Source organism: Onychostruthus taczanowskii, unplaced genomic scaffold (assembly GCF_017590055.1).
Source record: "Onychostruthus taczanowskii isolate IOZ18803 unplaced genomic scaffold, ASM1759005v1 scaffold16, whole genome shotgun sequence".
NCBI classification, from domain to species: domain Eukaryota; kingdom Metazoa; phylum Chordata; class Aves; order Passeriformes; family Passeridae; genus Onychostruthus; species Onychostruthus taczanowskii.
This window is the reverse complement of record NW_024498795.1, coordinates 1,586,966-1,611,848: the sequence shown is the minus strand read 5'-3', so window position 1 is coordinate 1,611,848 and position 24,883 is coordinate 1,586,966. Positions and strand designations below refer to the sequence as shown.

The window sequence follows — 24,883 nt, the reverse complement described above, 5'->3', positions numbered from 1 at the left end:
GCTTTGCAATGTAAATAAAGGGCAATTTATTATTAAAATTAGCACAAAACCATCTAATTTTTACTTATTCATAGAGGGAAATTTGAAATTCAAATCACTGGCTGATGAAGGTTATTAAAAATGCATTAGAGTTGAAAATGTAGCTGTATGTAAGTGTCATAATAGATACTCAAAATTAATTTATCCCAAATGACAATTAAGCTAAAAGAATTTTCAAATTATCAGCTAACAAATTTCAGTTAATCTTAGAAACAAATAAAATGAAAATGTTTCAAAAAATTTGCAAAAAATCAAACCTATTTTAAAATACTCCTTAAAGAAGGGTTACATTTCTGTTTAGAATCATTCCTTTTCTTCTTGTGCACTTTACTTCACTCTCGCAATTTTCTTTTACCTCAGTTTCTCTCTATCACATTTTTCTCTTTTGACCTTTTTCTCCCAGAGATGTCTGGACCACTTTGAGTGTATGTGTACACACACGTGTACAGACATGGTCTGAATTTAGATTAAACTAAACTCATTTTCCCTCTATACCTGGTAGTTTTTCATGTAGTTGATGCATTTTTCTGATGAGGATCTCATAGGTAGACTGGTGCTGTTAATACTTCCTCAAGAATATCTGAAATGGCTCTAATATATATCTTTACATTTAAGAACAGCACCAAAATGCCAATTTTGGCATTGTTGGATTGGGATGGGAGTTATTTTCATAGACACTGAGGCATATCTACAACCTTTAGAAATGAACAGAGGGGTAAGTTTTTCTAAATAATACCATTTTGTGGTCTGTGTGTAACTACTAGTGTTTTCTAGAAACAAGACAAGCCAGGAACTGTCAGCTAGTGGATAATGTCTGTGGTTGTGCTTGTAGACGTACACACATGGCCTTGCACCCATGTGTGTCCATGGCCAGCAGTGTGCCCGAGCCCCCAGCTGAGTCCTGTGCTTGTGTGTGTATCTCTCCCCTATGGCATAAGGTGAGAAAGCCAAGGATAAGGACTGCAAAGACAAAGATGTCTCTTTTCCTGGCTAATGTAATTTATTTTTTTCTGACTAAACCTCTTGATAGTTCAGCAGATACTCAGCATTTTAGAGGTCCTTAAAATCTGCATCATGAGTTTATTCTCAGCTGTGATTTTTTTCCTCTGTGAGTGTTATGTTAGAGGTAAGCCCGCCTTTGTCACCTGCTTCTGACCCCAGCCTCCCCCATGGTTTCAAGATCTGGCTAAAGAGAGCTACAGCTGAAAGTAAAGGCTTTCACAGATTGAAACAGATAGGAAGAGGAATTACACCTGGGGCTCGGCCACTGGCATCATGTACAGCATGGATACAGGCATAATAATTGATGTGCATGGAAAGCCTGCGGTTACTTGGATCCTCCAACACTCCTGACCCAGTTTGTCAATGCAGTGAGAGATTTTGTGGTTAGGGTTTAACTTGCAGTTCAGCAGGAAGAATTATATATACACATCACTTACTGCATTCAAGTGATTACTGCATTTAAGTGATTTGTTTTCAAATTTAGTCTGTGTTAATAAACACTTATTTTTAATTGAGCTGATCTAACAAGATAATTTTGGAAACTAATGCAAGTCAGCTGATTTAAGTAAACGGAGAGGAAAATTTAAAGGAAGTTTTGGAAAAATATATTCCTCCTTTTCTTTCCACTCGAAGACCAGTAGCATATTCCTTTTAATTAACCAATATCTTTGGGTCAAAAATAGAACAGATCTGGACATAATCGTGTACTTTGGGAATAAAAGTGAAAACTCTGAAAACTGGAAACGGCTTCTAACTGTCCAGTGTATCTTAGTCATCCCACAAGGATGTTAGCACTCATGTAATGATCTAGTGTTCTTAGTGAAATATTGCATAAATATGGCTTGCATGCATACTAACTCTAGCAGGAAGTTTGATATTGAAAGCATTTTTTTTAATTGCAGCTGAAATTTGAATGGATAATTGTGAAACCTATTTTATTTCAGTTGTGAATCATCTTCCTCCTCTGCCATCTCTCTCTAGCATGATGTTATTTTTCAAGTGTGCACCTGGGTTGCAAATTAGAAAATTTGTGTTGTTTTAGTATTAAGGCATTAGTTTAAATTTTGTTAACACTCAGTTTTACAGAAGGCTGTATTTTTCCCCTTTTATTTTAATGTATGCACAGTAGCCTGGTATTCAGATTGCTCTTCAAAATGAAAGGTTAGATTGGAAAACATATTTCAAAGGTTCTTTAGGATAGCAAGGAAATGGGATTGAGGAGAATGGGATTTTTGTTCTGCCAATGGCTGTCTGTACAATTACCCCATGAAGTGTGACTGCATTTTTTTCAGTATGTATTTAAAAATCCTAATTAAAATGTTTGTTACGGGAATAGGTCCATATGCACATGAACTGATCAGATTTCAACTATCGCTTTCAAACACGAGGCTACCAGCCAGAACCAGAATAATCCCAGTGGGCTGGTTGATTTTATGGGTTAGGCAGCAGCTCAATCCTAACAGTATTACAGCAGCATGGCTTGAGAGAAAGTAACTTGGCTTGGAAAAATCCCTACATCTTTGCCTAGTAAAGGCAGCTGATATGACCTTAATACACTTACCCTGCAGAGGTAGGTTTGATTTACCAACATTGTCAACCAATTTAGCATTTAAAGCAGCATAACAAAAGCTAGTTGAGGAAGATTGTTTTCCATCCTTAATTTTTTTAGAGTTCGTTGAGACCAAATTAAGAGTTTGTAACTGCTTATGTGGTAAGTGATCAGTTATAGCACACCATTAAACTGGGTACCCAGCTTGTAGCCCATATGAAAGTCAGATACTTCTAATACTTAGAAAGAGTTAAGACCTAAAGAATGGAGAGAAGTTTTCTTTATACCCTTTAAAATTTTGAGCCTGCTTTGCCCTTCTCCTAATCTTAATCTCAACCCCATGAGCTTTATTCTAACTGCATTTTTCCCCTCCTCTGCTCCAGTTATAGTAGAGGAAGGTGAGTAGATGATTTTCATAAGTGCACTGGAGTTTGGCCAGCAGTCAACCCACTACAATTGTAAATAGTACTAATTTTTATTTCTCTTCCATTTATTTAAATTTTGAGAAATTAAAATAATTATTTTATTTTGTATTCAGTCTAAATTTGCATCATGTCATCTAGGTTTTCTAAAAATGCTGGAAAATTCAAACTTATGCATTTTTTTAAATCTCAATTTTATCTGGAGGATAAGAAGGAATTATTCATTATCCTTCTACTATCAGATCTACACATATTTCTTTCCATGAAAGTTTTCTTTTTTGCCCTGACATTACTCCCTTATACTTAGCCTGATTTATTTTAAATATATTAATTAATTCTGCCCAGTTTTGGTGGGTTTTTTAAATTATTTTTATGATGTACTTTTTCAGTTAACAGACAAGATTCTTACTGTTGTTATAGGCGTGGTTTCCCTTTATTACTTAGAGGAATGAACATATACTTGGTAGAAGTTTCTTAAACACTTACTCCTCTGAAATAGCAGCTGGAGACCTGCCCTAGAGGCGTAATGTGGAGGTTGATATGCCACTCTTTGGCAATACTCCTGGAGAGTGTTGTTACCATAACAACTCATTTTCCAAGGGTAAATCCACATGCAGAGATGGGGAATACTCTTCTCTTCTCTTTCTGAATTGTTTTTGCTCTTTTATTATCCATTCTTTCACTTCTCTGATCTTGGGATTTCTCTTCTCCTTTATTATGCTTCTCTTGTAATCTTATGCTTTAAGATTTGTTATTCTTTCATTAAATAGTTGTTTTTTTCCTTTTTTTCTGCCTCTTAGTACATTTTAACTTTAAGTCCCATTCTCCAGTCTTTTGCATCTCCTTGTCCTATTGGTGGTTTTTTGCATTATATGCTGATGTCATGGAAATGTGTTTCATCTTACATACTCTGAATGACCTAATACCATAAGAGTTAGCCCAAACCCACAGAGGTCCAAATATCCTTGCAGGTCTGTTAGCATCCCTTTCTTAGACTTAGAAGTTATTTCTTATGAAGGGTTTTCTTGTCCAACTCCTGCTCACAGCAGAGCCACCTCTGAGGTCCAAGGTCTGAGCAAACAGGGCTGCATGGGGCAATGTCCAGTTGAGTGTCCAAGGATGGAGATTGCAGAGCCTCACTGGGCTGCCTGTCCCACTGCTGGACTGTCTTCATGGTGGGAACATCCTTTCTCATATGGAGCCTGAAATCTCTTGTCTCAGTTTATACCCATTGTTCATCTTCCTGCCCCCAGGCACAGCTGTGAAGAGGCCGGTTCTGTCTCCCTGGAAATCTCCCTGCTGGCACTGGGGGAATTGCAGTCAGATGCTCCCAATGCCATCCGTCCTGCAGGATGGAGCAGCTACTTCCTTCAACTTCTACACACCACAGGGAAAGAGGTCCAGCTCTGGCTGTCCTGGGGACCCTCTGCTGAACTCACTTTGTCACTGGAGTCACTTTTTCATTGGAGTCCCAAAACTGTGCAGGATATTATAGATGTGATCTAATGAATACTGAGTGAAAAAAAAAAAAAAAGTCACTTCTCTTGATTTATGGCCTGTGCTTCTGTTAATGCAGCCATTTCCCCAGTCTCAAAGGTCTTTGTCCTTTTCAGACAGCACACTGCCTTTTCTTAAGAGCTTAAATCACATCCAGCTCCATCCAAAGCTGTAACAAAACTTCTACTCTGTGGCAATTGGATTTAGCAATGTCAAAGGAGCCACTGCTAGCTGCAGATAGTGTCACTGAAAGCTGAGATAGAGGCAGGTGTTTAGATGCTTTGAGATCCTGTCTGTGGTCCTTTGATCTGTACTGAGCCAACACCTTGTGTTCTCCCTTTGCAGACTGGAAGCAGCATATTGGTGCCTCCTTCTTGCTGTGATAGTTGACATGACCCTTGCTTTTTATATCACTCTCTTATTGTTGCCACACTGTTTCTGGTTTGGGGTGGTTCTTCACTGTCTGGGCATCCCTCACTGGAGTCCCTGCTCCTTGCCCCTGTGTTGGCTCTTGCTCTGTCACATTACTGCTTGAGTGGTCTTACACAACAGATGGTCGTATGTGGGCCATTATTAAGAAATAAGAGGATAAATTATTGCATTTTATAGCATTCTCTTCCGCTTCTATTTTTTCTGGTTAGGACTTAAATGACAGGAAGGTAGTGTGCAATGCAAAACAGAAATCCATTTATGTAAATTCAGACCTTTTCTTCTGCCCAGGCAATTTTCAGGACTCTGCACAGTGGAAATAACATTCAGTAGATGGAATTGCAGAATCATTTCCCTCCCAGTTTCATATGGGAGGCACATGTCTGGAAGACAAATAAGACATAACCCAGAATGGGGCACTTAAGGTTTTATTCATGATTTTTGTGGTTTTCATATTTTTTGGACCTCCTTTCTTATTTACAGCGGAATTGTAATTTTTGTAGAGAAGCAAATATAATAAGTGATTTGGAAGTAACATTTCTGTAATTGTTGAAGAGTTATCTATTTAAATGTACAAATTGAGCACCAGACCCCACAATGTGTTATATATGTACAGTCCTTACATGCCCATGTAATACAAAAGGAAATCCTACATTTTCAGCTGCATGACTAGAACAGATTTTTAGTACAAGAAGCAAATAAAAAATATCCAGTGTTTGTCAATAGTGAAGTGTTGTAGATTAAAGAGAAAGTGTATTGAATTGTTCCTAAAATCCTTCCTCTTTGAAAGAAATATAGTTCCAACGAAAGTAATCAGAAAAGAGGAAAAACACATTTACTCTGAAGCAATGCATTTCAGTTAAGATGAGCCTTTGTTTAAATTTAATGTCTTTTGGACTTTAAAAGCTTTTCACATCTAATTGTATAACTAAGATACTGAAATAATAACAAAACACCCAAACATTTTAAAGGATAGATGTTTTAAGATACATTGACAGTAACAGTTTCATAATATAAAATATTTTGCTAGTATAACAAATTTGTGATCTTATAATTATTTCCTGTTATTTACCTGGGTAACAAATGCTCTTTTAAAAAGAAGACTTAAGGTTGATAGACAGGCAAGGGCTAAAGTGTTTTTTAGAGAGACCAGAAGTTTGTTATTAGAAATCTATTATCTGATCTTTTCTGACTAGACAGATGCAACTGACCTGGGTGTGCTTTTCAGAGATTTTATTTCCCATATAACAGTCCTAAATAATTTCCTTGATCATCAGCCTATACTTGTGTATCCTGCTATGGCTACCTGCCACTGAAGGCTTTCTTACATTAGTAGTTTTCCTGAACTTGAATTATTTACTAGATATCTGCAGCATGGCTTTACTGGAATTAAATTACAGTTGGTGTAGCTAGAGACAAGTGGAGTTAGACTTCTGTAATCTATCAGGATGCTTTTCTGATGGTTTCCTAGTCTCTTGGCACAGACATGCAATAAAACTGAAACAGACCAATCATTTAGTGTTGCTTGTAGCTCAGTCCCCTGGCATCTGACAATGCTTATGCATTCTGGTAGGGAGCAGGGAATTGAAGGAATTTGGTATTAGTGTCAAATTTAGGATCTTCATGCAGAAAGGTGACTTCAAGTTTCTGTGAACCTCTCAAGCTAAGACTTCAAGGAAATGAAGATTTTTTTTTTTTTCAAAGTGAGGGCACAAGCTAAATACTTCCTCTGATCCTCGTGTTTTTTTGGCCATATAGCATGAGATTTGTTAACTGTTGATTCCTTCAGAGGAGTCCTTCTGAGTTTCTTCTCTTGTTTTCAAGGTTGATGCACTGCTCTGTGTTGGGGGTTTTTTTTGTTGGTGTTTTTTTTGGTTGTTGTTTTTTTGGGGGGGGGGGTTTGTTTTGTTTTGTTTTGGTTTTTTTTGATGGTTGATCTATCCATATGTGGCTAGACAGTATTTACTAGGTGTTGATAGTTATGGGCTTTATTATTCCTATGTAACATTTACTAAAAGAAGCAAGTGAAAGCTCTGAATGTGTTTTTTTCAAGATGAGATGTTACACCAATGCAAAACAAGTTAAAGTTTTGGGCTTATCTCCAGACCAAGATAAAGACAAACAATAAGGATGAGAGGAAGTGCATTGCATTACTTGAATCAATATTTAGATGATTCATGAGTGGTCAAGATAAATGAGCAATAGAGTTACAAAACTCATTACAGGATCTTTCGCCTTCTTTTCAGTGCTTGATGTATCTGTAAAAACGTATTGCATTTTGGTGAACAATCCAAACATGCAAAAAAATTTGTTTCCAGATCAAGTGCATTTCTCTTCATCTGTGCTTAAAAGTAATCTTTGAGATGAAGCAAATTTCTGGGTGTGAGAAGAGCGAAGTTACAGTAACCAACACTGATGTGTAGCCTTGAGACCCTGATGCAAGTCTAGCCTAGTATAATTTTGCAAGACTGAGATTATGCCTTTACCAATCCTTGAAATTATCCTGCCTAGCAGCCCTTCAAGGCTATGTCCTCTTTATCAAATATTAATGAGAAGTAGAGGACTTGGATGTCTCTGATACAGCTATGTCAAGCCCCATCCCACCTCCACCAAGAAAGAAAAAAACCTGTATAATAGAGGAAAAAGAATCTAAAAGAAATAAAGAAACCTTGGCAAATTTTGGTGACATGCAAGCTTAGTAACTCTTCCACATCTTTTCATCAATCAGTGTTAAATTGTCTTTCTAGAAAAAAAGCAAAACTGGTTTTAAAGACTGATAAAAAAATAAAAACGAAGAAGTAGGAAAAAAAAAAAACAAACTAGGAAATGTATGTGTGGGCTGCTGAGTGATGGACATATGAAGCAGGAATTATTGATGGGGAGTAGGAGAACTGAGAAATGGTCCAGGTGCTGTGTCCCTAGCACATACCACACTGAGCAACATATGGAGAACAGCACTAAATGTCTAGTAAAGAAAAGAAAGTCTAAGTTAACATGCTAATGGTAGTGAAAATTTGTATACTACATAATCATAGCTTAATAAAAAAGGATTTATTTCACCTACTGGAATAAATCAAAGGATAAAAACTTAGAAAAAATCTCTTTGCAAGTTTGCTCACTAAGGAGGCAATATTTTATTCATCGTTGAAATTATTTTTGTTCTAGAGAGTTACAAATGGGGGAAATAGGAAAACTGATTTTCAAGGTTTTTGTTGCTTTGGGTTGTTTTCAGTGTTAACAAGGTTTTAGGTGAAGCAGAATCCCATAATTCGAAAATGCTCTTTTCTACTTTTTTCTTTTTTGTTTTTTTGGAAGGTCTAGGTAAGATTCTTACATATGTAATAGCACAGAAATTTTTCCTTTTTAACGTTTCTCTTACTGATGCAAGGGTATCAATGGTCTAGGTAGTTTCAGAATGATATTTTGTTGTTGTGAAGTACAAAAATATTTTCAATGTATTAGACTGAATTTTGTAAACAAGTCCATTATAATACCACAGGGAGCAAATCTTGGTATAATGTTCCTTGCTTAAAAAAGTAGATTTACCTAATGTACTACTCATAAAAATGGGGACTTTTTTGTACTTTAAAAAATTTTATTAGTCTTTTAAAACATTCTTAAAATCTTCTAGGTGATGTTTTAAATTATTTCAAAGTAGCATGATTTTTATAAGTTTTCTATTTGCATTTTCAGTATCTTTGATATGTTTTTCCCTTTTTAAAATGCTTATTTATTTTTGTGGGGTTTTTTTTTTTGGTTTTTTTTGGTTTTTTTTAATAATAGGTAAAATTTAAGCCACAGTTTTATAAATCCCTGAGATAAAGCAATCAGGTTGCCAAGGCAAAGTTCGTCTTTTCCTTCATACAAGATAATGTACTCTCAGGTGTTTTTTTAATTGCACATGTTCAGCAAGTAGAGAAATGACTCATGCTTAATTGGCATTAAATCCAGAATTCAGAATTTCATTAACTTAATTCTTTATCAATGGGAGGATAGACTTTCACAGTTTTGCCTCTATCTTTCATCTCTGAGCGTGGAGAGAAGCATACAGTACAATTTGAAAAGATGAACATTGAAGCAAATATTCATCTCTATTTGATATTGAAAATTATATAAGCAATAGAAATACTGAGGGGCTTATTTGATAATATGGCCTTTCTAGCTGTTAGTGTAAATTTGTGTTCCTGAAATGTTCTCATTTCTTTTTCTGTTAATTTGCCCAGTAAAATTATACTTCCTAAAATTCTTATAAATTCCCTATGTCCTCAAAATGTTGTAGCTAAAATTATTTCCTTCAGTTCTTGTAAAGCAAAGCATTCCAATGAGAAATATATGATTTTTGAAAAAAAAGGCTTAACCAGCAGAAATGCTTTGGCCACACATGTTAAACCACTAAAGTATTTGATGAGGATATAAGTGTCTCACAATACCCTTATAGTAGTTTCAAACAGGTCCATTTTTTATGGAAAGGTAAGATATGATTTTTTATGGAAAAGGTGACTGACTTTTTATGGAAAGGTGGGATAGACAAGAGGAATATGATTTCTGTGTAATACTACAAATGGCTGAAGAAGTTCGGCTTAAAGAAAGAAGGTGAAAGTCAAGGAGTTTGGAAGAGGCAATTCATGTGACTTTGTCACATTGGAGTTATAAGAAGTTCTGTGCTGTCTAGGGAGGTCCTGTGATTTCAGAGTCAAAGGAAAATCGAAATGTGTTTAAAACAAATACCTTTTTTTTCCTGCATGGAGACTGTATTTCTTCACTTGCCTTGTATGTTGTTCAACTTAATCTCTCATATGGGTACCAAAAAGCAGCACATAAGAATTTGGCAGTGTTTTCATTGTCTCTTTCAGACATTAAATTCCCACCAGCAAATAAAAAGAATTCTGTTGTATGTACATTTTTTGCTGACAGTATTCTTAATTGTGTGATGAATGTTGCATATGTGACTATATTAAACAAGGCAGGATTAATGTACTGGTCAATAAGAGGACTCAAAAAACCATCTTTACATATAGCCATATGTGTGTACTCAGGTATCTTTGTGTTTATGTTTCAAACATAAATTACTATCAAAATTTTGTAGCTTTAGTGCCAGGAATGTAAGATTTTTGGCTCCATTATCATTATTATCTTTTCTTATAAGCATTGCAGGATCTTTCAGTAATCTGCAGCACTCAAGCATTAAGAAAAAAGAGTAGATCTCTACTATATAACAGAGACTAGAAGAAGGCTTAATATGCCTTGTTGTCATTATTCAAAGCAATTCTATTTCCTTTTCTGCTATTCCAGAGAGCGAAATTTTCCCTTTTAAGTGCAACAAGGTTTAAGGCACTTTTATCTGCATGGTGTGCAGTGTCACACATGCACACATGTGAAAATGTCACTTTCTATATAAATTGCTTGTGTAAGAATCACTGGAGCCTTTTCCTCCTATCAATGTTTTCCCTTTCCTATTGCACCACCAGCTATTTTTAAAATTTTCTCTAATAATAATCTGAACATTTTTCTGTCCCAAATTATCTTAAATATTTTGCTCTTATATCTTTTTATTTAGCAAGACTACTAGATCTGTACCCAGTCAAGACTATTAGATCTGTACCCTGTCTTTAGCAAGACTAGTAGATTTGTACCCCTGACTTTGGAGCCTTCTGTGTCTTCAAAATTCATTAATGACGTATGGATTTGGTCTTGTTCCCTCAGGTTTTGAATTCTAGAGTCTGCTCTCTCCTCTGCCTACTAATGCTTTCTTTCCTCTCTTTTGGGGGATTTCCTGGAGATTACAAGAGCCCTCTCACACATTAGTTCATTTACCATGCATGGATCAAGGAAAATCAACAGATATTTTAGCAACTACTTTAATGGGACAGGGATATTTGTGTTATTCAGCCCTTCTCTTTCCCCCAAGCCAAAAAGTAGTGAAATATGTGGATTCTTACAAAGCCCTGAAAATGCATGACAAAAGTTAAATTTATAAGGGATTAGGAACCAAATGGTGAGGAAATGCACCTCTGTCCAAAAAAAGGTCAAAAAGTCAACCTGGAGAATACAGAGAATTCTGGCAGTCAACTAAAGGTCCACCTGGAGAATTTCTGGCAGTCTTACTTCTGCCTATAGGAAGAACTGTAGAGTAAACATAATATTTAGGAAAGGCAGCATGGATTTGCCAAGGGTAAATCATGCCTGAGCAGTATGATCACCATCTATGATATAAGAAGAGCTTTAGCAAGCCTTTTCACATTTTCTCCCATGACATCCTCAGTTTGAAGTAGGGACATTATTATTTATGCAGGTGGATGTCTAGATGATGTAAAGATGGTCAGATAGTCATTCCCAGAAAGTTGTGGTTAATGGATTGGTTTTTATGTGGTTATGTTGGTTATTAAAGTGGTCAGTGTGGTTACCTGCTTGGAGGACGGTAGCCAGTGTGGAACTGCTGTGGTCTGTACTGGAACCTCTCTTGATATTGTTATCAGGGACCTGGAGGAAATAAGGGAACTGCACCCATGTGCAGAGAGCAAGTTGGGAAGGATCAGTTGATAGGCTTTTGGGAGTCAAGCTACCTTTTCAGCAGCCTGAACAGGCTGGACGAATGGGCTGACATGGACTTCGTTAAATTGAATAAGGGCAAAAACCAGGTGCCAGCCTGGGGATAGAAGAGCCCCTGAGATGGCACAGGTTTGGCATTGGCAACATGGGAGCAGGCCTGCAGCAGGGCCCTGGATCTTGGTTCCTCAGCCAGCAAAGCTCCATGGGCTGTATGGACAGAACTGTATCAGTCAGTACTGAGAATGATTCTCCTGTTTAGCACACATTAGACCATGTTTATAGTACCACATCCGTTTTTGGCCCACGTGTTACAACAAAGATATTGATGAGCTGGAGTGAGTTTTGCTGAAGGCTGTCAAGACAGACTCCAGAACAGTCTTCAGTTCTGGTCTCAAGTTCGTCAGCACATAACACATTCCTCTTTACGCTTTGTCTCAGTTTCTTTTGTTGGCTTGATGACTTTCACTGCTCGTCTGCTATCAATATTTTATTGAAATGTCTTTGCCCCAACGTGTTCCATTTTTTTACTGCACTGTATAAAATATCTTCTGCTTTAAAATTATTTTCAGCATGTGAAAAAGGAATGCTGGAACTGTACACCAGTAGCATAACAATTACAAACCAAAACAAACAAAAAAACTCCACCTACATTCAGTCCATTTTTTCTGTAGTCATAGATGTCCAAACTTATATGGTTGACATTTTTCTGGAAATTAATTCTGCCTGAGGCAAATGTCCTGCCCGAGAAAAACTAACTCTAAACGGATAAAGTCTTCCCAGAGTTCCAAGAAACTGAGAAAAATATATCAGAATATGAAGTGTTAATCAGTTTAATATAGGCTGGGCCACTAGGTCTGGTTGGAATAACATATTTTTCTTCCATTTTTGTTAATTGTAGTTATATACATGCATCCAAAGAAAATGGAAATAGATTGAATTTTTTATGTTGTAAATTTGCTGCAAGAGTATTATATTGTTGATAAGCTTTTCAAATATTTAGAAAATAAAATGAAAGTTTGAGTTCTTTTGAGGATGACAGATACATTTTAAAGATACATGAGGATCTAGCTTTACAAATGTAGTGATACTACTTGACATACTAGTTGAGTTACCTTCCTTAACTAAGGAAACACTGTTCTTCCAACAGTAGGTTTTCTATTTGATGCAGATTCTGAAACTGATCCAAGTTGTATGAGTATAGAAGTTGAAAAATAGATTATATAAAATCCCAAGGCTGAGTTGATGTCATTGTAAACTATTTCCATGTAGGACTTATTAATGAAACAGAGTTTTGTGGAAATAAAGAGATAGAGTTATTAGAGTTAAGTTTTGCAACTAAAGACTCTGCCTATTTATGTGGGTTTTTTAACCAATTACCAAGCTTATAAATATAAATAACCCTAGGAGTTTAGGAATGGTACTCCCCAGTTTAGTTTTCCCAGCGAGACTCAAAACCCCACTGCTGCTCACTCACTCCCCCCTTCCCCTCCCCTTCCCACTCCTTTGGAATGGAGTTGAGAGTTGGAGGCACAAAAGCTAAAAATCATGGGTTGAGATAAGAATGATTTGCTAGAAACAGCAATGAGACAGAAAAATGAACGGTACCAGCAGGACAAAGAAACAATTTACATGGAAAAGCCTGGAACAGTATCTGGCTCTTCCCCACCATGCTTTCTCCCCAGTGGAAGAAGAGAGAGTTCCTTACTCCTGTCCCTGGCAATGAGTGAGGTGGAGTGAAATAACATCTGGGCCTTGCCACACACCTCTTCTGCTTACTGTGAAAAATTAACCTTGTCCTGGCTGAAACTAGGACAGGGGAAAACCAGTTTATAGTAAAAACTGAGCAGTTAAGGTTAATATTTTTATTTGTACTATTTATACCCTGGTCTAAAATGCTTTTCTTCATTTTAAGGTAACTGAGCTGCACAATATCAAAAATATAACCAGATTGCCTCGAGAGACAAAGAAGCATGCAGTGGCAATTATCTTTCATGATGAGACATCAAAGACATTTGCGTGTGAGTCAGGTAAGTAATTGGTGCTTCATCTCTAGCTTGAAGAAATCAAGGTACACATCAAAGTCTGGCTCAGATGAATTAACTCACAATGCCAGATAGAAATTCTTAGCTTAAAGAAATTTGTGGTAAACAAAACACTTTGGAGTTTGGGGTTCAGGTCTTTTGGGGTTTGGTAGGGTTTTTTTAATATATGATGAGAGGTGTTAGGGGTGTTACGGAGTTCTTTTTTCCATTATTTTTCTTTGCATGCAGATTGTCTAAAGACTGGAGGTTTCCAGCTAAACTTTTAAATCCTACTAAAAAATAACCTGTATGATGATATTAAGTCAAGATGTGAAACATTCTTTTTTTAACAAGCTTTGCTATAGGCACTTACTAAACTAATAATTATCATGCCGTTGCAAATAAGTGGCAAATACCAGCTAAAACCTCAGGATATTTTAAAGCAGGGTGTCAAGCAGTCTGTGGTTTGAATGACTCCATAGCATAATGACTAGACTGGCATAGAACATGACTTGGGCATTAGAGTACACAATGGCAGGCAGTTACTTGTGAGACGCTGAGCACTGCACAATTACAGTGCACCATTTTATTTGAAAGTACAATTGTACACATCTGTTCCTAGGGTATATTTTAACAAAAAAAATTTGTTAAAATAGTGGGAAATTCTTTAATGATAAAGTTTATGCTTTTTTTAGTGACATATTTGAAACTTTACATTTTAAAAGTTTATGTTGATAATACTACATATATATATATGTTGGTTTTGTAACATTATGTATGTATGGTGAAGGGCCTAGAAGAAAAGCCATATGAGAAGTGACTGAAGTTTCTTGGTCTGGAGAAGAGGAAAGTGAGGGGAGACTTCATTGGAGTCTACAACTTCCTTTTGAGGGGAAGAGGAGAGGAAGACACTGATCTCTTCTCTTTCCTGATCAGGGACAGGACCCCGGGGAATGGCCTGACATTGTGTCAAGGGAGGTTTAGGTTGGAATTAGGAAAATATTTTTCATCCTGGGGATAGTTTAGCTCTGGAAAAGGCTCTACAGGGAAGTAGCGACAGCACCAGCCTGACAGAGTTCAAGAAGCATTTTGAAAATACTTTTGGGTACATGGTGTGACTTCTGGCACTGCCCTGCACAGAGCTAGGAGTTCAACTCTGTGATCCTTGTGGATCCCTTTCAACTCTGGATATTCTGTGATTCTCTATCAACATTACCATATAAACATTGCATCATGTACACATGTACAATCTAAATAATAAATTAAATACAGTGAAAGAAAATCAGAGAAATATGGAGGAAGTTAAAAGTGTGCAAGGTCATGCATTTTTTTACTTATTATGTAACTTTTAGATCAGATATAGCAAACAGTTATATGTATATTCCATCATGAAAGATAGGTTGACTTTTTTTGTTAATTAATTTAAGTTTAAAGACACACATAGAAAATTCTGTGTCTACAATTGTTTTAAGAGACCATTAGATTAGTCCACATTTTGAATTCTAATGTGTAGAATTGTCTCTATTTTATGATTAATAATTGAATATAAACATTTTAATTACAGCCAACAGCACTGAAGTAAGTCCTGTGGAAACTTTTCCATTTGCCTATGCATGCATTCCCCTTCTTTCCTAAAAAAAAATTGTTCCTTCCCTAGAATTACTGTGGTTCAGGTGTATCTGAAAAGAGTCACAGCAAGTCATGACTTCAAAATCCTTTCACTAAAGAAGGGACAAACCTAAGGAGGTTCAGCATGTCTGGCCCACTCATCCCTTTCTTCTTAAGCTTGAACCCAGCTGTAAATACAAGGCACATGTGGTACTGTAAGGTGCTAGCAGAGTGTCAGTATGAGATGCTCTCCCTTTATGCTCTGTACAAAAGTGTGTTTTGAGTGGACAGAACCCTGGGTGAAGTGGCAAACAAGTGGAGAGCCTGTGGACAGAGAACAAAGTTCAGACCAAGATAGCTGATGTAGTAGGTGTCTGCTTTAGACCTTCTCATCAACAAGAGAAGGCAGATTAAGCAATCTCAGGGCAGGTGGAAAAAGCCTTATAGTCCCAGGCATTGGAATTCTTTGGTGACTTTAACTTCAGCAGTAACTACTGGAAGGCCAATAAGGCTGAACACAAGGAATCCAGATTTCTGAAACAGATTGAAGACAATTTCTTGATACAGATGATCAATAGTGTGATGAGGGGAGATGTTTGTTCAGGGACGTGCTTGGCAGGATCCTGTGGATCCTTGAAGGGCAAAGGAGCCCAGGAGAGCTATCCAATCTGCAAGGACAGCATCCTCTGAGCACAAGAACTGTTCTCCCCATTCTCAGATTACAAGCTTTACAGAAGATGAGTATGAATGGATATGGAGCTCCTGACTCGCTCAAACACACAAAAACAGACCTACCATGAAGCAGAGACTGACTACTTGGGAGGGATACAGAGGCATTGTCTATTTACATAGGAATGGAGTTCAGCAAGCTCCAGCTCAGGGAAGTGCAAGACAGAAAAGATTTCTTAAAGTACATCAGGAGTAAAATAAAGGCTAAGTAAGCGTGGCCCTATTGCTTGCTGGAACAGTCAGCATAGTGACATGGGTCATGAGAAAGGCTAAGGTACCTTTTATACTGTGGTTTTCACTTGCAAGGCTTGTCCTCAGGCCTCCAACGTCCCTGAGCCCCTGAACATGATGAAGTATCCCTGGCAGAGGAAGGCATAGTGAGGCATCACTTAAATCACTTGGATTTCATACAAAATTTAGTGGAGCTTGATTGTTAAGAATGACAAGAGCAAGGATCCAGATAACTGTACTCCAGTCAGCCTCACCTCAGTCCTTGAGAACACTGTTGGAGCAAATCACATATAGACACATGAAGGACAGCAAGGTGAATGGGAGAAGAAAAAACTACTTCCCATATGCAAATCGTGTTTGACATGATGAGGTGTCTGGCAGAAGAAAGGCAGTGGTTCTTATATATCTTAATTGTAATTGTCTTTGACACCCTCTGTAGCTTCCTGCATAGCCCCCAAATTTGGTGGGGCATGGGATGGATAAAGACACTAAAAAGTGGACAGAAAACAGGCTGGACTTAAAAAAGCAAGGTTGTAAAGCCAAGCTTACAGCCAGGAGGGAGTGGATTCCTCAGAGTCAGTGCTGGGACCAATACCATTCAGTGTCTTCATTGATAATCTGCATGATGAGGTGGAGGGTACTCTCAGCTGGTTTGCAGGTGGCACCAAGCAGGGGTGATCCAAACTGGGAAGGCAGGGCTGCTGTCAGAGGGACCTGGACAGGATGGAGAAATGGCTTACATAAACTTTATGAAGGCTTACATAAATCTTTTGAAGTACAGCAAGAACAAAAGCTTTTTGCCCTGGTTTGTGGTAATCCCAACCACAAGGCAGGCTTTGTGCCAGTTGTTTGGAAGCAGTTCTGCAGAAAAGGCTGTGGGGTTGTGGTGCACAACATGCCCTGGACAGCATTAGTAAGGGTCTTCAGAGCAGGTGCTGGAAAGTCATCCTTCCCTTTTATTCAGCACTTTCAGGACCACGTCTAGACTGCCATGTCCAGTTTTGTGCACTCAGCACAATATTGACATACAAGAGTGAATCCAGGGGAGGGCACCAAGAGTCAGGAGCACATGACATATGAAGGGAGACTGAAGGCTTATTCAGCCTGGAGAAAAAATATTTCAGAGGATTTTATTGTTTATGTGATCTGAGAATACAGAGAAGATTGAGCTATAAAAGCACCAAATACCTGGCTGTTTCTGAATGACTACAAATCTTAGCTGTGAGCATAGTGGAGTTTCAATCAGCTTGCCTTTCTCCATGCCTTCAGTCTGCCTAAGCAGTATAGACTGCATCACATTTATCAGATGAGAAAGATACACAGTTTTGTTGGACTAAAATCTGACTCTCTTTAACTCCAAATATTTTGTTTTCTTCTAGGAAGATAGGGTCCAAAAACAAATTTAGTTCCCAAGTCATTTCCACAGTGAGTTCTGTCTTCTCACAAGGAACTGTTACCATTTTTACTGCTGTTGAAATGTGCCAAGTACTTGGCTTTCCTGTATGAAACTTAACAAAATTTAAGGAATGTTTGAAGAACTTACTTCTTATTTAAAATGAATTAATTTTCTTCTCTTGTTTAGTGGCACTGGTTTATATGGAAAAATGCAGAGACTTTTACAGCCTCACAGTGTATAGTGATGTACACACACTGTATTTATTGTTTGTTTTGGCAAATCATCTTGCCACTTCTTTGGTTAACACAATAACTTTACTAATCCCTCTTCTTTCTGGTGGCTTCAGTGTAAAAAAAACACTAAAGTGGTTTTGACAAAAGGCAAAAATCTTCTAAAATCATAACTGGTTGGTCTTCAATTTTTTAAGACCCCAGAATTTCATAACATGGACATTTTTCTATCATGAAGCCTCTGAATATACAGAAGCAGATACCTTGTTTCTTATCATCTTGACTTCCAGAGGCAGATGGAAGGAGAGTAACATTAAACCCCTTGCAAAAGGTGTGCTGAGCATAGAGTCAACAATTTTTTGGCGATCAGGAGAAAGGAATACTCAAAACTGAGTTGATTTTAGGGACTGAACAATGTGAGGTAGGGGTTTTGTCAGTGTTGTACCAGACAATGATTTTAAATAATGGTATCATTTTGGTTTTGATAGCCTGAGCTGATGATTTCTCCTCTGCACCTTAAAGTGCATCTTAAAGTGCCAAAAAGCAGCACATTTTTCTGGCACATGGCTTTCTTAATTGTGGAGTTAAGCACAATAAAATACTATTCTGTTTTAAAATAGGTCTCTAAAGATACACTTTGGTTCTCCCCAGAAAGCCTGAGAGCTGATACCAGCTCACTGGGTGTGCTGGCTCAGAGCCTGTGTTTTTTCCTAAGCTCCTGCAGCTTTTAGTCCCTCATTTGGCTTATTGTCTTCGAGGCAACTACTGGCAAATATGAGCTCTGGGTGGGCTGTAACCCCTGTATTTCCATTAGAATTTCAGCAAATTAGTAATCTGAGATGCATCTAATTGTTGGTAATCTTCATTTGCTAATGAAAACATTCCATAGAAAAACAAATCAGAATCCTCCATATGCTTTTGTTATCACCTACCCAGCATTACCACCATTGCTCCCAACATCCAGAACAGCTGTAGAAATGTTTTCCATTCTGAAGCCCTATTGAAATATTTTGAAAGCAAATCAATCTCTAATACTACAGATCCCTGAATAAAAGCATGGGATAACAAGTCTTTAAAGAAGAATTATCCCTCTTCAGGAAGAAATGGAAGCTCCTTGCTGTCGCTATATCTGTTTCTAACATCTTCTCTAAGGGGCAGAAACTTGTGACTTTGGTGATTAGCAAGCAACATTTTCAAATTCTCCATTGCCATTGAGAATTGTTTCAGTGAAAGTAAACTAATGAGAAGTCAGGGCTGATTAACTAACATGAAAAGTAGTCTATAACTCAGTGAACCTACAACAGGCTTTAAAGCGTGGGAATTCTTCTTCAAACCATGGGAAATTGCTGCTGCCCTAACAAGGAACATGCTATGATTTCAATTTGAGCCTTCCTGAAAATTGTGTGAAAGTTATTGCCATTAAGGGAATTTTTGTATGGTTTTTTTTTTCCTTTTTATTAAAGAATTATGAAATTCTGGGTGGCTTTGTTTTCATTCTGAAGTGCATAATCAAGCAAGTGGAGAAGGTATTTTAGCTCTGGATTCCAACTGCTGGGTTTGATATGCTGACTTTCCTTGATACCTATGCTAAAAAAGTCGTTGCCTTGGGTCTTGTTTGGTTGGGGACCTTTTGTTATTGTTGTTGAATTTTTTCCTTCAGGTAGGTATGCTGTCACTTTTTGTGTAGTTACAGCCATGCCTGGATGCATGTATCTCTAAAGATGCTTTTCTTCCCGCAAGCCTGGTATCTGTAATGTGACTGTAAGACTAGTGTCTGAACTGAGACAGGTGCTCTGAAATGCCCTTTAAACTCTCACAAAACTTGTAGATGTGATGCAGTGAGCAATGGTGGCTGTGCAGGGCCAGCAATAAAATGAAATTGGAGGGCATGAGTACTGATTTAATCTAGAATTTTATGGTGCTGTTTTGGAAGTTGCTAGCATGATGAGGATTGTGCCTGAATAATTGCTAGCTTTTAAGGAATGCTGTTTCTGATTTGCACTAGTCAGGGACAGACCATATGGGGGCTTGATTTTTCCTTTAGTGATGACCACAAAATACTAAATGATACCAGTCCCTGGGCATTTTATGCTTAAGTGGCCCCTCCAGCACAGGTTTGTGTAAAATCTATTCTGATGTCTAAATGACAGAATGTGATGAAAACTGATGAACTTTTAAACCTAGTTCTTAAAAAATAAAAACAAAAAAAAAAAATTAGAGGAGTTAAAAATATTATGGAGATAGAGATAAATAGAGCTGAAAGGTGATTCTGGTGATTTGAGAAAAGAATGAGTTGTTACATAAGAGGCAAAATCACATTTGTGACATAAGGAGCAAAATTAAGAGAAATCTTAAAACTGCCACTGTTAAGCAAAGCAGACACCCCCTAGGATACTGACCTTTGCCTGTGTTCTCTTCAGTACAATCCCCCACTCTGTATAGAAGTAGATTAATTGAAGGGGTTTCTTTCTTCCCAGCATGCATAAACTGCAGCTCTAGAGTCATTACAACCAAGAAACATCCTCATTATTTTTAAGAGGTTATACCTTGGCTTTTCCTTAAAACTTTTGCTATTCAAGTCCTGGGGAAGAATTGGGTTATTGCAAAGTGTCTATCAGTTACTCTATTTGAAACTTCTGGTTGAGGGATTTATGCATTCATGTGGTTGTTTTGGCTCAATTCATTTTTATTTCTTGAATGTCTTGCTTCTGTGATGGTTACCTTGATAAAACTCTTTTTTTAATACACCTTCACCATAAACAGGCTTTTTCTCCTGTATTCTTGGTTTTGTTTCTTTTGAGTGCACTCAAGCTGTGATAATCAAGTTTTGTCATAGCTCTCCAAAAAAAGTTTTACTTTGTTGAAATTGGAAGTCTGTTGGTGTCAAGTGGCAATGTGGGTTTCTTCTAGGTTTATACATATTTTTATTTTTAAATGGTTTTTGCCATTTGTTGTTGTTGCTTTCTTGTCTTAAAAAAATACAGTGGTGGTATCATTTGAAAAGGAACAAGTTTATTACGTGTTTGTACTGAAAAAGCTTTTGGACTATTGGCAAACTACTACTAATCATGGGCTTTTTCACCTTGATAGTTTTCACAGGCAAAACCACTATGTGCTAAAAGAGCTTAACTGATATCAGTGGAGGATTAGATGCAATTCATATTACTGTATCCTTTGACAGTTGAGAAGCCTGGATCTTTTGCATTAAAATTACTGTGAATCTTTGAGACTTTGAGATGAAGCATCAATGCTCATACTTGCTGTTATGACCAACAATACAAATGGCTATATAAGCTTTAAAAATAAAGCTTAAACATAAAATTAATATTGACATTTTAAAATAACCACACTGAAGTTCCTGTTTTTGCCGTTATTTTTGTGACTTTGAAGCTCCAGGATCATGGAGGCAGTGAAAGTGAAGAACAGCTTCCTAAATACTGTTTGGGCAGTGGAAAGAAGAATACAAAGCTCACATTTTGGATGCAGACAAATAAACCCAAGTAGTTGTAACTATTCTGAAACATAGTATATTTCACTTTTAAGGTGTCAAGGATTGTTATATGAAAATTTATGACCCCAGCTTTTCTGTTTTCTGGTTTTGTTTGCTTATACGGAGAGAGAAAGGAACCTGCACTCTCCAGAAAGCACATGGCTCATTGGAGATCAGAAGCATGCTCTCATTTCCGTAACACAATGTCTGAGATCTAAAAAAGAGTGAAAAGACAGGCATTACATGAAGTTAAATGTGTTGCTCTGGATTCTTTTTATCACAATTTTTGGGACACTATCCACTTTCAGGGCAAAATTCAGTCTGAGTCATGGTAATGTTAAAATTTACTTAGAATACATATTCTTTTGTTCTGGACAAATAGTTTCCTTTTCAGTATTGATGAGTTTGAGTTTCTTTTTTTTTTTTTTTTTGCTTATAAATAGGCATCTCTGTTCTGACTTTAACATATGTAAAGTAGAAATATTTGGATTCTGCCTTTCATTGATCTTTGTTGCCAGTTGATCCTCATTTTTCTTGGTTATCTGAACTTCAGTGTTGCAATTTTCTGACACCTACTGGTAATACGTGCTACTGGTAAATGGAATGAATGCAGAAAATTATGCTTCATCTTCAGCGCATAGCTGTTGATGGAACAGGTTCTACACTGTTGCTTTCCATCCTTTTCAGTCACTTCTAGGTTGTTAATTGACTGCAGACTTAGTTCTAAAATTATTTAAGTGATATTTTGGGAAGACAAACTCATATTTTCAACTTTTTTTAGTAAAATGCTAAATTTGAAAACAGTAGACACACCATCTTTTCCGCACTTCTTCCATGCAGGGCCCTGAGCTAGGAACACTGCTGCATTCTCAGTTTATAGGGCAAATGTGGCACAGGAAGGAAATAAGGTCAACTTTCAGCAGGAGCATGCACAGGTGCTCTGAAAAAATAAGTAGGAAAGCTGTAAATTCCTAAATGCAGGAATTAAGGAAGATAAACTTGCTCTTAAACTTCAATATAGGAAACCCTAAAGTTTAGACTTTGAAAATCAAAACCTTTGGAGCCTGAAATTTGTTTTGGTTCCCTGAATTTTGATTATGTAGTTGTGTAAATTGCAGAGGTGATAAGGATTCAGTTGCCCTCGCTGTTCACATACTGTAAACTTGTCTGGAGATGCTTTAATAGTGTCTAACATAGTGGGTCTGGATAGATGCTCTCCATATTTGGAAAGTCATGGCATTCAAGTCTCAGGTGACTGGGGGAGTAAAGAAATATTGTGTCCATCTTTCCAAAAGGTAGAAATGAGGACCCTGGTAGCTACTGACCAGCCAAGCCATTCTATGATCCTAAGTAGAGGAGTATTATTATTTTGTCCTGGACAAATATATTGAAGTGTAGACACTATAAGTTCTTTCCTTATTACAGTTTTACTTGAAGGTATTGAAATTTATATGAAATATAAACTGTTCCCATAGGAACAAAATACAAAGAAGATAGCTAAGATAATGATGAATTATCTATTTTAGAGTGCATGTAGAACTTCTTGAGAGTAAAAGATCAGAAAAAAAAAATTCCTGCCTGCAGAAACTCTGCAGCAAGTTCAGAAGACAAAGAGAGAAGATCAAGAAGATTTCAGCTTCATCTGGTAGATGGTGCAAGGTCAGCACTGTCTTGAATTGTGAATTTAGAGTTACTAGGAGAAATTCATGAGTCTCAAAGCCTCTGCCCTGGAAGTTCAAGAGATACAGTTGCCCTTCCAAATAAGCATGGAATGGAGGTGGATTAGTGATCCTGAAGTCTAGGATTTCAGGCATGTGAAGTTGTAGAATAGTTTGTTGGACTTTAATAGAAAGTGTCTTAGTTGCTCACTTCTTGGTTTGGATTTTTGCACTGGAGAGAGAGTGTTGTAAGCTGTTTAAAATCAATGAACATTTTAGTATCTGCAAGCTCTATGTTTTATACTAGAACAAAGTATGTGTCAGTGAGATGACAGAAGCCCATAAAAATGCAGAACAACATGGTCTAACGTTTGGCTAAAAAAAAAAAGGTTTTCCTTCACCTCTGGCTGTTTACCTTAAACTGAAATCTGAAATTGCTATTATGTTGTGCATCTCTGTACAACAGGATTTCTTTCTGATCTCATGTTGAGATTCTTAGTGGTTTTGATAAAAGTACTGTGCCTTAAATATCTTCTGGTCCTATGAAACAAAGATATGGAGACCGTTTTGTATAATTCATGCCATAAATTAAGTTAGAATAATTTTTAATCATGTTGTAAGTGTGAAAGTCCAAATGTACTTCCTCTCTTGTAAACACATTTTATTAGAAGGTAAAGCAATAAGACACAACCTATTTTAACATGCCTTCATGCTATCTGCACCTGGTTTTTAAAAATATTGGCCTGCTCTACACTGCCAAAAGGCATTCACATGCAATAATTAAAGGATTACAGAAAACAGTCAGAGAATCTTGATGAGTTTTGTGCATAAAATTTCCTCATATTCTGAGTTGTAATTGGTAGTTTGCAGATGAAGGACTCGGATAACTTCATTAACTGGATGACAAATGAATGTGTCAAAGTTTGGAAAAAATCTCAGGCAGAGAACTTTCCTCTATATTAAACATTGACTATAGATATATATGTGGATATAGAATCTAATTTTACTAAAATATCCATGTATGGGGTTGTAATACTGAGTCACGCCATGAAACAACACATTGTGCTTGAAAAGGATGAAGTTTACAAGCAAACTTCATGTCCTCACTTTAAAATTACTTTTTAAACATCCATGTTACTAAACACTCTGATGTTTGTAGAACAGATACAATAAGTATTTGTTTCTGTACATGAGGCAAGGTAATTTCTTACTTTCCACAACATAAAAGGCTGTGGGATTTTCTAAAAGACTTATTGCCATCATCATTGTACTTAAGGTTGCTATTTCCACATGCTGTTCAGGTTTTTAGTTACCTCACCCTGATTTTATTAGGCTGATCATAGAAGTGAATTCTTAACAAACAGCACATTTGAACTTCCAGGGATGGTGATTCCACCGTTTCCCTGGGTAGCATATACCACTGCCTGATCACCATTTCAGTGAAGAAATTTTTCCTAGTATCTAATCTAAACTTCCCCTGGTGCAACCTGAGGGCATTTCCTGGTGGATTATACCTTTCTTCTTTTGGGTTTTTTTAATATAATTAAAAGAAACAAAAGTACATCAGGAGTTTTATATCTGGTTGAAAAGAGAATGGCATAGTGTATGTAGTTGAAGCTGGAACAAAAGTCTGTCTTTTCCATCTTGGTTAGTCTGTCCCATGTGGTGTTCTTTAACTGAGTAATTTGTTATAAGGGCCTCTGCTGTGATAGGTACTTAGGAAAAAAGGTGAATAAGAGTTAGTATTTTAAGTAGGGGTTTTTTGGGTTTTTTTTTTGGGTTTTTTTTGTTGTGTTTTTTTTTTTTTTGGTTTTTTTTTTGTTTTTGGTTTTTTTTGGTATTTCTTTTTGTTTGTTTTTTGGGGTTTTTTTTGTTTGTTTTTTTGTTTTTTGTTTTTTTGGTAAAGCCAGAACAAATTGATTTAATTTCTTTCCTACACTGTTAATTTCTAGCACTTAGCACTACAAAATGTAATAGTGTATATTTGTATGCTTTCAAATCTATAACTTCCTGTGTTCTAAATACTGCAGTTT

The 24,883-nt window shown here is 36.9% G+C and overlaps 1 protein-coding gene across 1 annotated transcript in view; it reads left to right on the top strand.

Annotated features, from left to right (window-relative positions):
- The window catches only part of DOK6 (docking protein 6), a 239,576-nt gene that overhangs the window by 101,875 nt on the left and 112,818 nt on the right, over nt 1-24,883 (top strand). The window contains exon 3 of the mRNA XM_041399372.1: nt 13,400-13,514. Within this exon, the coding sequence (XP_041255306.1) occupies nt 13,400-13,514 (115 nt within the window). The remainder of the gene's footprint in view (nt 1-13,399; nt 13,515-24,883) is intronic.